Source organism: Schistocerca serialis, chromosome 8, assembly GCF_023864345.2.
Source record: "Schistocerca serialis cubense isolate TAMUIC-IGC-003099 chromosome 8, iqSchSeri2.2, whole genome shotgun sequence".
NCBI classification, from domain to species: domain Eukaryota; kingdom Metazoa; phylum Arthropoda; class Insecta; order Orthoptera; family Acrididae; genus Schistocerca; species Schistocerca serialis.
The window spans coordinates 77,438,895-77,450,993 of NC_064645.1; the positions used below are offsets into that span (position 1 = coordinate 77,438,895).

At 40.8% G+C, this 12,099-nt stretch overlaps 1 protein-coding gene across 1 annotated transcript in view; it reads left to right on the forward strand.

Moving 5' to 3' along the window:
* Positions 1 to 8,465, forward strand: part of LOC126416141 (origin recognition complex subunit 5) — a 165,318-nt gene extending 156,853 nt beyond the window's left edge. Inside the window, exons 9-10 of the mRNA XM_050083686.1 lie at positions 7,617 to 7,723; positions 8,264 to 8,465. Coding sequence (XP_049939643.1) covers positions 7,617 to 7,723; positions 8,264 to 8,309 — 153 coding nt within the window. The 3' untranslated portion in view covers positions 8,310 to 8,465. The remainder of the gene's footprint in view (positions 1 to 7,616; positions 7,724 to 8,263) is intronic.
* Positions 8,466 to 12,099: the final 3,634 nt, after the last annotated feature.

The following is a 12,099-nucleotide window of genomic DNA, read 5'->3' on the forward strand; positions in this document are numbered from 1 at the left end:
ATGGGAGGTGAAAATTTAATAGTCATGGGGGACTGGAATTTGACAATAGGAAAAAGGAAGAAAAGGAAAATAGTAGATAAATATTGACTGGTGGAAAGGAATGAAAAATGAAGCCACCTGTAGAATTTTGCACAGAGCATAATTTAATCAAAGCCAACACATGGCTTAAGAATCATGAAAGAAGATTGTATGTGTGGAAGAGACCTGGAGACATCAGAAGGTTTTAGACTGTGTACATAGTGGTAAGACAGAGATTTTGGAACTAGGCATTATATTGTAAGACTTAACCTGGGACAGATGTCAGCTGTGACCACAATTTATTGGTTATGAATTGTAGATTGAAACTGAAGAAACTGCAAAAAGGTAGGAATTTAAGGAGCTGGGACCTGGATAAGCTTACAGAACCAGAGTGTTGCAGAGTGAGCATTAGGGAATAATTTACATGAACAGGAGAAAGGTATACAGTAGAAAAACAATGGATAGCTTTGAGAGATGAAATAGTGAAGGCAGCAGAGGGTCAGGTTGGCAAAAAGACAAGGGCCAGCAGAAATCCTCGGGTAATATGAGAGAAATTTAATTAGTGAAAGGAGAAAATATAAAAATGCAGTAAATGAAACAAATGGAAGGAATACAACAGCCTAAAAAAATGAGACTGACAGGAAGTTAAAAATGGCTAAGCAGGAGTGGCTAGACGATAAATGTAAGGAATTAGAAGCGTATATCACTAGGGGAAAGATAGATGCCGTATACAGGAAAAATTAGACACACTTTTGGAGGAAAGAGAACCACCTGTATGAATATAAAAAGCTCAGATGGAAAACCAGTCCTAAGCAAAGAAGGGAAAGCAGAAAGACAAAGGATTATATAGATGGTTTATACAAGGTAGATGTACTTGAGGGCAATATTATGGAAATGAAAGAGGATGTAGATGAAGATGAGATGGAAGATACAGTACTGCACGAAGAATTTGACAGAGCACTGAATGACCTAAGTCGAAACAAAGCCCTGGGAGTAGACAACATTCAGTTGGAGAGCCTGCCATGACAAAACTCTTACATCTGGTGTGCAATATGTATGAGACAGGTGAAATATGGGACCGATGACCATGGCAGTCTGGTCCCTTTAATCCCCCAAACCAACCAACCAACCAACAGGTGAAATACCCTCAGACTTCAAGAATATAATCACTCAAATTCCAAAGTCAGCAGGTGCTGACAGGCGAGAAAATTCTGTGAGACAGAGCAAAGGTCTTGGGAGAGCAGTTGAAAGGGATGGGCAATATCTTGAGAGGAGGATATAAGATGAACATCAACAAAATCAAAACGAGGATAAAGGAATATAGTCAAATTAAATCAGGTGATGCTGAGGAATTAGACTAGGAAATCAGACTCTTTTAAAGTAGTAGATGAGTGTTGCTATTTAGACAGCAAGACAACTGATGATCAAAGTAGAGTGGATACAAAAGGTAGATTGGCAATGGCAAGAAAAGCATTTCTGTAGAAGATACATTTGTTAACATATAAATATATATTTAAGTGTCAGGAAGTCATTTCTGAAAGCATTTGCATGGAATGTAGCCATGTGTGGAAGTAAAACAGTGATGATAAACAGTTTAGACAAGAAAAGAACAGAAGCTTTTGAAATGTGATGCTACAAAAGAATGCTGAAGATTAGGTGCATAGAGGATGTAAGTAATGAGGAGGAACTGAACAGAAATGGGGAGAAAAGAAATTTGTGGCACAACCTGACAAGAAGGGATTGGTTGGTAGGACACATTTTGAGACATCAAGAGCTCAACAATTTAGTATGGAGGGGGGGGGGGAGATCGGAGATCATAGAGCGAGTCCAAGAGACGAATATAGTAAGCAGATTCAGAAAGATGTACTTTTCAGTAGTTACTCAGAGATCAAGAGGCTTGAAGAAGAATGCTGAAGATTAGATGGGTAGATCACATAACTAATGAGGAGGTATTGAATAGAATTGGGGAGAAGAGGAATTTGTGGCACAACTTGAAAAGAAGAAGGGACCGGTTGGTAGGACATGTTCTGAGGCATCAAGGGATCACAAATTTAGCATTGGAGGGCAGTGTGGAGGGTAAAAATCGTAGAGGGAGACCAAAAGATGAATACACTAAGCAGATTCAGAAGGATGTAGGTTGCAGTAAGTACTGGGAGATGAAGCAGCTTGCACAGGATAGAGTAGCATGGAGAGCTGCATCAAACCAGTATTTGGGCTGAAGACCACCACCACTACTACTACTACTACTACTACTACTACTACTACTACAAGGATCATATACTAAAACAGTAGCATCAGACAGTCCTTCATCAGATGTAGGAAGGAGAAAAACAAACACACACACACACACACACACACACACACACAGGCAGGAAGGCCATTGTCGTTTCTGGGTACTGAGGCCTAAATGCAGCAAGAAGTGATTACAGCTGGGCTGGATATTGGGGTTACTGAAGAAATATTGTTGTTGTTGTTGTGGTCTTCAGTCCTGAGACTGGTTTGATGCAGCTCTCCATGCTACTCTAACCTTTGCAAGCTTCACTCTGCTTTCACATGTGGCTTTGCCTTCGATGGGGGTAGGAAGTGCCTGTGACAGGACTGGAGTAGATGGTACTGGGAGAATGCGGGGGACAGGTCTTGTGTCTGGCCCTATTGAAGGGATATGAGCCATGGCCCTATTGAAGGGATATGAGCCATGGAGCATGGGGTTGAGACTCTCACCATATTTGGAGAATGACTTCTCATCTCTACAGATGAGACAATTATGAGTTTAGTTTAGTTATGTCTTGCTCCTGTATATTATTTTATTGATATGATGTGGAACAAGTCAGATTACAATTTTTTTCTTACCCACAATTCTGACATTTCACTCCCATGCTCACTAATCTACGACAATATCCACAGTTGTCACACATGATGGCAGATTAAACAATACAAATTACACTACAAACAATTCTGCTACATCAATTAATAATTAGTAGAAAGTAACTTAGCTTCTGGTGAGATGAGCAGAGAACTTCTGGATGTCAGGCAAATGTAGCAGCAGGCAAATGTAAACAGCGTGAAGTTAATTGCTGGCATAGGTTATAGTGGTGGAAATCACAAAACGAGTAAGTAACTGAAGAGGCTCAATATTTTCTAATGACAAATTTGAACAGACACCATCACTGAATTATGTATAAATACTCTAATGGAAACAGAAACACCACTTAATGACTTTACTGCACAATATGAAAAATTAACTGTACGGAAGTATAGAAACACAGAAACACAAATCGAATGTAAACCATACATGCGTGATACTCTTCACAAGAAAGCTAGACAGACATCATCCGGAAATTATTGAATAATCACATAACTTACTGTGGTCAATAACGAAAACAAACCCACACCAATGGCTTGCACTTGCGAACAATTAGCTTTTCACGAAAAATACGCAAGTAAAAGTGAAACCTTCAATATATAGATCACAACAGATACTAATTTACTTACTTAAGCTACAATATTGTCTTAATAAATTGTTTTTCCACGAGTAAACACCTATATTCATGAGCGCACTGAGTACACACACACGCCTGCTCCAAAGAACTTAAAGCTTATACCCAGTATGAGTATGGAATGTATGGCAGCTGTTGAAATGAAGGTATTATTTTGTCATTGTTAGATTTGATGTGGATAGGTATTGAGGGAGCATCTGTAAGGTGGCGGTTAATTTTGAGGAAGGTAGTTTGTTGAGCTGACGAGGACCATGTGAAGTGAATGAGGAAAAAGGTGTTGTTAGGACATGGTCACTCTGTCAAGATCATGAAGATGTCACCAGTTAATCTGAAGCAGGTGAGGGATTTGGTATGCCGGTGGCTAGGAAGGTTTCCTCGAGAAAGTCAGTAGACTAGCTTAGGATGGTGTTATGCAGATTCCCATGGCTTTAATGCAGATTTGTTTGGTAGATGATGCATTCAAAGGAGAAGTAATTACGTGTGAGGATATAGTTGACAGTGATTAGGAATGAGGTTATAGGTTCGGGACAGTGTTCAGTGGGGGCAAGGCCATGGACACTTGGGATGTTAGTGTAGAGGGAAGTGGCATCCACAGTGGCAAACAGGTTGGTGGGTGGTAACAAAACAAGAACTTTGGGGAGACTGTAGAGGAAATGGCTGCTGTATTTCTGTATGGAAAGGTAGGTTACTGGTAATAGGCTGCAGGTGGTGTTCTGTAAGGACAGAGATTCTCACTCTGGGAGTGCAGTATCCAGCCACAATGGGGCTCCCTGGGTGGTCGGGTGTATGTGTTTCAGCAAACATGCGGAAGGTACAAATGCGAGGGTGGGGGCGGGGCTGTAGAAGGAGATAAACCCTCAGGAGAGACTCTAGAGTGGACCTAGGTATTTGAGAAGGCACTGAAGATCATTTTGGGTTTCTGGAATGGGGTCACTGTGAAGAACACGTTGGTCGATGTGTCTGACAGCTGGTGTAGACCATCAGCCATGTAGTCTCTGTGATTTATAACCCTTTGTTGGCAGGCAGGATTACATGTTCAGGATCAGTTTTTAGGAGAGAGCTGAGATTATTTCTGTGGATGTGAGGTTAGTTCCCATGCTGAGGGATTTGAGAAATAATGTTGATGCAAGATTTGAGAATAGGAAGCTCTGAAAAGTTATTGAGGGATGATTCAGGAAAGGAGAGCTTTATCACAGGTGGATGAGCAGTAAATTGAGTAATGCAGGTATCAGTCTAGGTTTTAGGTCGAGCCTGATTGCCACTTGGTGGGAAAAAGTGTTTCCATTGTAGCGACCAGGAAAAGGAGAGAATTGCAGCATGACTAAATTTGGGAGTGAGGCAAAAAGCGAGGCCTGTGGAGAGGACTTATACTTCAGTGGCACGGAGGCTTTGGGAAGGCAGGTTCACATCTGTGTTGCATGTCTGTTTATACTCTGGGTTCTTGATAGTAGCGTGAAAGAGTTTCTTTTAGTGTAGATGATGTAGTTAATCCGAAATGCAAGGTTTGGCACTTATGAGGTGACATGGAGGTGGTTTGATGGAGGCTCTTGCAGTAGTGGTGCATAGAGGCAGTCCAGAGTGTGAGTGTGAGGCGAATAGATTCTGTCGATGCTGTTGTAGTTCCTGGGAGGCCAAGAGTTTCAGTTTGGGAGTTGAGATGGAAGAATTTGTGACTGCAGAGCAGGAGGATTTTACAAATGGAGCAGAGGTAGTGCATGGAGACTTCAGCCAAGTTTATAAAGTTTTACAGGACTCAGTTGGTGAGGGCTGTGGACTGATGGTGGTCAGAGTCTCATTACAGTTTTGGCTTTATTAATTTTTTGATTCACTTTGAATATCTACGCCATCCATAAATAGTATAAAAACAGATGTATGTATGTGTCACCATTATGAAAATGATAGATTGCTACTCACCATACAACAGAGACAGAGTCACAGATAGGCACAACAGAAAGACTACTAAACAGGTAAGCTTTTGTCCAGAAGGCCTTCCTCTGAAATAGACAAAATGTGCACCAGCGCGCGCGCGCACACACACACACACACACACACACACACACACACACACACACACACACGTGCGCACATGCAAGCAGAAACAGCTCACGTACTCAGGACCAGTGTCTCTGGTTGCCAATGCTTATTTGTTTAGTAGTCTTTTTGTTGTGCCCGTCTGTGACTTGTTGTCTCCACTGTATGTTGAGTAGTAGCCTATCCTTTCCATAATATTGTCATTATTCCATCCTGGGTCTTCCATTGCCTCATGTATTTATGTATGTATCTTCCACATCTCTCAAACCACTGGACAGATTTCAATCAAAGTTTATACACATATCCCTTACTGTCAGGTAACAATTGCATTGGGTGTAAGAACCACCTGTCTGTCATGGTTCAGGAGGTATGACATCATAAACAATGAGATGCATAAAAACTGCCAAGTCGCGCATGCATGACATTTAAATTGCTAGTACCACACATAGTTCAAGAGATAAGGTGTCACGAACACTGATGCTGTATGTGTGGAAAATGCCACATCATGCGTGAAGTTTTAATAGATTTATACTTTACTACTAAGACTCTCCTACAGTTGAGTCAACTTAATCAAACCCTGACACCTAGCAGTGCTTGTGAAAGCTTTCAGCTGCGAAGCACAAATGACTGTAGGTGAAAACAATAGCCGTCTATGACCAGGCATTCCCTTTGTGACATTTATAAAATCACGTTGTGGACACACAAAGCAGCTGCGCCCCTTTCATATCAGGAGGCTGAACTTCCAAGTGAGACTTGGATTTGCCATAACAATTAACAAAACACGGGGGCAATATGTTAAGTACTGCAAAATGGATTTGACACCTCCGTGTTCCTCTCATACACTATTTTGTAACTTGCTCAAGGCTGGACACAACCCAGAATTTATTCTTCATAGTTCCTGGACATGTCAGTAGAAATATTGTGTACAACAAAGTTCTGAATTAAACAAACATTACAGAGAAATCATATTTTGCATACTATGTTTCTGAATTTGGGTACTGTACTTTTGCATTTGTTTATTGTTCATATTTCTTTGTAAGACTGCTTCATAATTTCAAAGGTATTTTCACAAATACATGGAAACGAAACTTTTTTATATTGCTCTACAAACACAGTTCATTTTTTGTATTCATTTTTACTACAAAACAGGCAAAATGAAAAATTAAAATCTGGGCAGAGCTGGTTTTGTCAGACAGTTTAAACATAAAATTATCAAAACATATATATAATTATCATATTTTATGAAAAATACACAAGTTGAAGGGAAACATGATAATAGAACATCTCTGTATGGAGGAAGTTAACTGTTCTTGTTATCTGCGTGTTTTTGCAAACTTTACAGTACTTGCTTTATTGTTAGTTGATGAGTTGACGAAGGTCGTCTTTACTTCTCCACCTTATGAAGAGTTATGGTGCGGTGACTGATGGGAGTCGCAGTGTGATGTACAATTAGAAATAAGATGATATGCATTTTTCATAAAAAGTTATAATTATGATACATATTAATTATGATATATTTGATGAATTTTATATTTAAGTGATGTAGGTATTTGAATTGATCAAAAAATAATAAACATTGTAACGAGACTCGAACCAGCAGTCAAGACAATCACCAGTCTTGAGTGCTACTGATTAAGACACACAGCCCATCGAAAAACTGCCTTGACTTTAGTGAATTAGGATTGCTTGGAAAACTTAAAAATAGGTGTTCTTGAGAAGTTTTGAGAGTTACATCGAACTGCTTTGGAGATTAATATTTGAGTCGTGAACTTCAGGTACCATGAATATAAAAAATTATGAAAGTATAATTGCCATTTGGTCTCCTTGTTAGAGTTTCCACATGAGTGTAGTTTTTTGCCTCTCATATGTTGTATTCTAATAAAGTGAGAAAGAAAATTTAGTAAATCAGTTAAGAGGCCATCTCATTTACAGTGTATTAACTGTAATCCCATTAATCTGTTGCATAAGTTGAAGAAAAATTCTGTTCTCATGTAAATGACAAACAAATTTTTGGTAACTGGTTACCAAAATTACACTAAAGCTGTAGCAATTTTTCTGCTTCCATTACAGATTTCATCTTTGGTCAAGCTCAGGCTTCTGATTATGGTAAACAGTAACATTGACTGTCCAAAATATAAATGTGCTGTTGGTTTGGATTTCATAAAAATAATTGCTAGGTAAGTATTGTTGATTGTTAGAAAAAGATTGCTTGTGTTTTAACATATTTTATAGTATTATTGCTGATTTGATCCTCTTAGAAAACTGAGCTGAAACTATATGACATTTTAGGTTGTGTACGTGTAACTGTTAATGTATTTGAGTGTTGATGGGCGTAATACATTTGTAATTTATATATGTATAATGTCCTTTAAGTTGGGCCCATATACTCTAATAAATTATCCCCTCTGATTTAATCATGACATCAGTTTTTGTTGCCTACTTGCTTGCTCCTAGCCTGCCTACCAACATGTGGATGCATGTTTCAAATTAGAAGTCTTTGTTTCAGAATCTCATTTTTGTCTTTTTTCTGTTAAATCCTCAATTTCATGGTGCCTCTTGTAGCACAACTACAATGGATGTGTAAGCAGGCATTTCTTTTTTCAAGCCTGGTAACATTTTTCTTTGTGTCTGAATTTCATCTAAAGTGTTTTATTGTCATGCATTGATGTCTGTTCTGTGCATCTCCTAGTTTAATTACTTTAACATTTTTGTTTCAGAACAGTCAATTTTGATATTGTAAAATACTTGTTTCCATCAAATTGAAGCATGACAGAAGAAAGATATTTAAATATTATTATAAAAGCCATTTTATGCTTCAAACATTCGTACTGTGATCGTAAAAGATATTGCATTTCTTCCACATCAAGAAAATTACATGAATCGTATATTTTTGTAAGCTGTGTAACTAGACTCACTTGAAAGATAATACTTTTTTCCTTTTCTTCCTGATATTTTTATTTATTACTGGATATTGTACAGAATAAGAAATAAAATGATATAAACTATTTAAAATGATAGTTTACTTTATAAATAAATATTTTACTATTGATCTCGCTGTACCTTATTATCTATAATCGTATACTCTGCTCACCCATTTTTCTTCCATGGCCTATTCTCCTTCGCCCATTGAACCTCTGTCTGGAGACTTTCCTCTGGGTGTCAATTACAAAACATTTACCCATCAATGACAAAGATCTACCCACATACTGTTTCCAGATTGTACATGGTACCTCACTTCCGTCCCTTTAATAATCCGAATACAAACAGTTACATAGCTTGGTGCCATCCCTCCATCTGCTAAGATATCCAAATTGACTTGAACCATCCACATTCCTCACTACCTTAGTTGTATGTAAACAGATTACCATGCACCACTAAACTTTCTCTACTCCGTACTCAAGATATTCATGTTCGACCCCAAATATTTTGGACTGACCTCCCAGGCTGAAACTCACTTTAAAACTAAGTATACCACTACCTACACTCAAAACATAAGACAATGTCTCCCTGTCAACCCATGATAGCGTACATATTCTACCTGCCTGTGACCCATTTTGCACACCGCATTGTCAAAAAGACACTGTTTGCACTGAAGTGGATCACAATAAAGTTGTTAATCTATCCTCCAGAAACCTGCCTGCAGAAATTTCATTTCTATACAAGGGCTTCAGTTTGTCCTGTGCCCAAATTCGACCGTGATGGACTACACAACGATCTGCTCTCCTGTTACTAAGCTTTGCAGAAAAAACATTTCATTACCAACAATACCACTGACAAAAAGCCCACATTAAGTCTTCAACAGTATGCATCCTATTGCACTGTGACCTACATCATCTATCCAAGCTCCCCATGCCTCAACTTCTCCCCCCCCCCCCCCTCCCTCTTCTCATTGGGCTCGCATTTCTTTTGTGAGAATGTGCTCAGCTACAGCAGGGACCCAGTCCTGGCAACACTACTTTCCCTTCTGTGCCGCAAGCGTGTCCTTTCACTATTCCATTGTTGGTGCGTGAACTATACATTCCCTACCCTTGCTGAGGAGTGTGTCATCGCCGGCCGCTGTGGCCGAGCAGTTCTAGGTGCTTCAGTCCGGAAACACGCTGCTCCTACGGTCGCAGGTTTATGTAGTTCTAAGTCTAGGGGACTGATGACCTCAGATGTTAAGTCCCATAGTGCTTAGAGCCATTTTTGAGTGTGTCATTGTGGATGGGGCACAGGGACTGCGGGCAATGGTTTTCTGACTAGGTAACTGTTGATGTGGCTGGGTAGTGCTCATAGGGAGAGCCCTAGTTCAGAATAAGTGGCACCATGGTGAAAGACTCATACATGAAATGAATTAAACTTCCTTCCTCTGGTGGCTGCATGTCCCAGCTCTCTCTCCTGGAGGTAAGACTTATTATGAAGCGGAGATGGATGACCCCCATGATATTTCCTTCTGTGGCTACACTGTGGGAGGAACATAGGGCTCGGAGACAGGGGTAGAAATACCCACCACAACAACCACCACCACAAATATTTATTGTGTTCCAGGGCTGAGAGGGCTTTCGTTTGACTAGGAAGCCACTGTTCTTCATTTAAAAATCTGGAGGACAGGTTTGGGGAAGCAGCAGAGTTTTCAGAAAATGAAAAGTGACTCTGTGCTGATTAAAACAGCTTCCCCTGCTCAGTTGTGGCCACTGCCCACCTGACAAGCTGGGTGATATTCCTGTAACTGTAACTCCCCATACCAGTCCCAATGTGGTACAGGACATCATTTTTCACTGTGATCTCCTCCTGCAGATGGATAATGAGTTGAGTGCCAATTTGGAGTGACATGGAATGAATTTTGTCTGTCATGTCCAGTGTGGATCAGAGAATAAAAGGTGGATACTGGAGCCTTCATCTTGGCCTTTGAAGGCGACTCGCCTGAGAAGCTCAAGTTGATGGTGTATCATTACAATGTCAAGCCATATGTTCCTCCTACCATGCGGCACTACGAGTGCATGCAATTTGGACCCATGTCTTCGTGGTGCAGTGCCAGTCCCATGTAGAAATTGTGGATATCAGTTGCACATGAGGCCTTCATGTGCTCCTCCCTCCATCTGTGTCAGTTGTGAGGAACACCATTCCCCCTGTTAACTGGTTTGCAGCATTCTCTGACAAGAAAAGAAAATAATAAAACTTTGACCATCTCACATATCAAGAGGCCAAGAAAAAACGATCATCTACATCCTACACTGATGGTGGATGGTGGATGGTGGATGGTGGATTGATGGATTGATGGAGGATGATTGATGGAGGATGATTGATGGAGGATGATTGATGGAGGATGATTGATGGAGGATGATTGATGGAGGATGATTGATGGAGGATGATTGATGGAGGATGATTGATGGAGGATGATTGATGGAGGATGATTGATGGAGGATGATTGATGGAGGATGATTGATGGAGGATGATTGATGTGTGCTACAGCTATAACATCATGTCTGTAATTACTGTGCCTTCTTGTGTAAACCTCCTCACCAGGTGGCTGGGGGACCTCATCCCCCTGCTTCCCTCACACCCCATTTAGAAGCAATGACACTCTATCCATCGGGGACATCAGCCCCAAACCCCGGCTGGAGAAGCAACACCCTCCTCCGGTGTCCCTTACCGGGAAAGAGCCCTTGGGACACATCCTTTCCAGAACTCAGTTGACCTATAACATGATAGCAGCCAGTCACCGAAGGATCCATACGTTGCAGATCATAGAACTCAGAGCTCCTCCTCTGTCCCAGAATCTGCGGCAGACAAGCCCTTGCAGAAGTTGGGATCATTTGAGGAGGACGAGGAGGGGACAAAAAGTCATCCGAGGAGGAGATTTGGTGGCCTCCATGCTGCCTGACCCCACATGGCCTGCTTGTATCCAAGGTGGCATTCTTGGTGGCCCTATTCCCCTGAAGTCGGCCTCCCCCCCCCCCCCCCCCCCCCCAAACCCAAATTTGTAATAAATGGGTATTGATACAATGTCTTGACACCAGTGGCAACAGGTGGCCCTGAGGCATGACCTGCCTTCTTAGTCCCTTCACACCCCCACAGGATACTGACAGCGCGATCTTCCAGTGGAACTGGAACTTCCTGCCACATGGCTGAGCTAAAATGTCTTTTGTGTGTTAGCCCTGCTTTCTGCATAATCCTCCAAGAAACTTGGTTCCCAGCAATATGGACCTCTACCTTCCTTAGCTATCGGGGCTGTTTTAAGAATCGTACTGCAATGAAAAAATGTCAAGTAGTGTTTGCACATACATTCTAGACACTGTTTATAGCAAATACATGCCATTTGATATGATTTTAGAGGCTGTGGCTGTTCATATGAATATGTCTGGAATTTACTATGTGTAACGTATATCTTGCTCCCAACAATAAAATGGCCCAGAACACATTGTCTGCACTGTTTTTTCAGCTCTCCCCACCCTTCCTCATACTGGGTGACTTCAGTGCTCACGACCCTTTGTGGGTGGAGTTATAATCAATGGCCACAGTAAAGCTGTGGAAAACACAGTCTTCAAGAAACTTCCTGGCAGATTAAAACTGT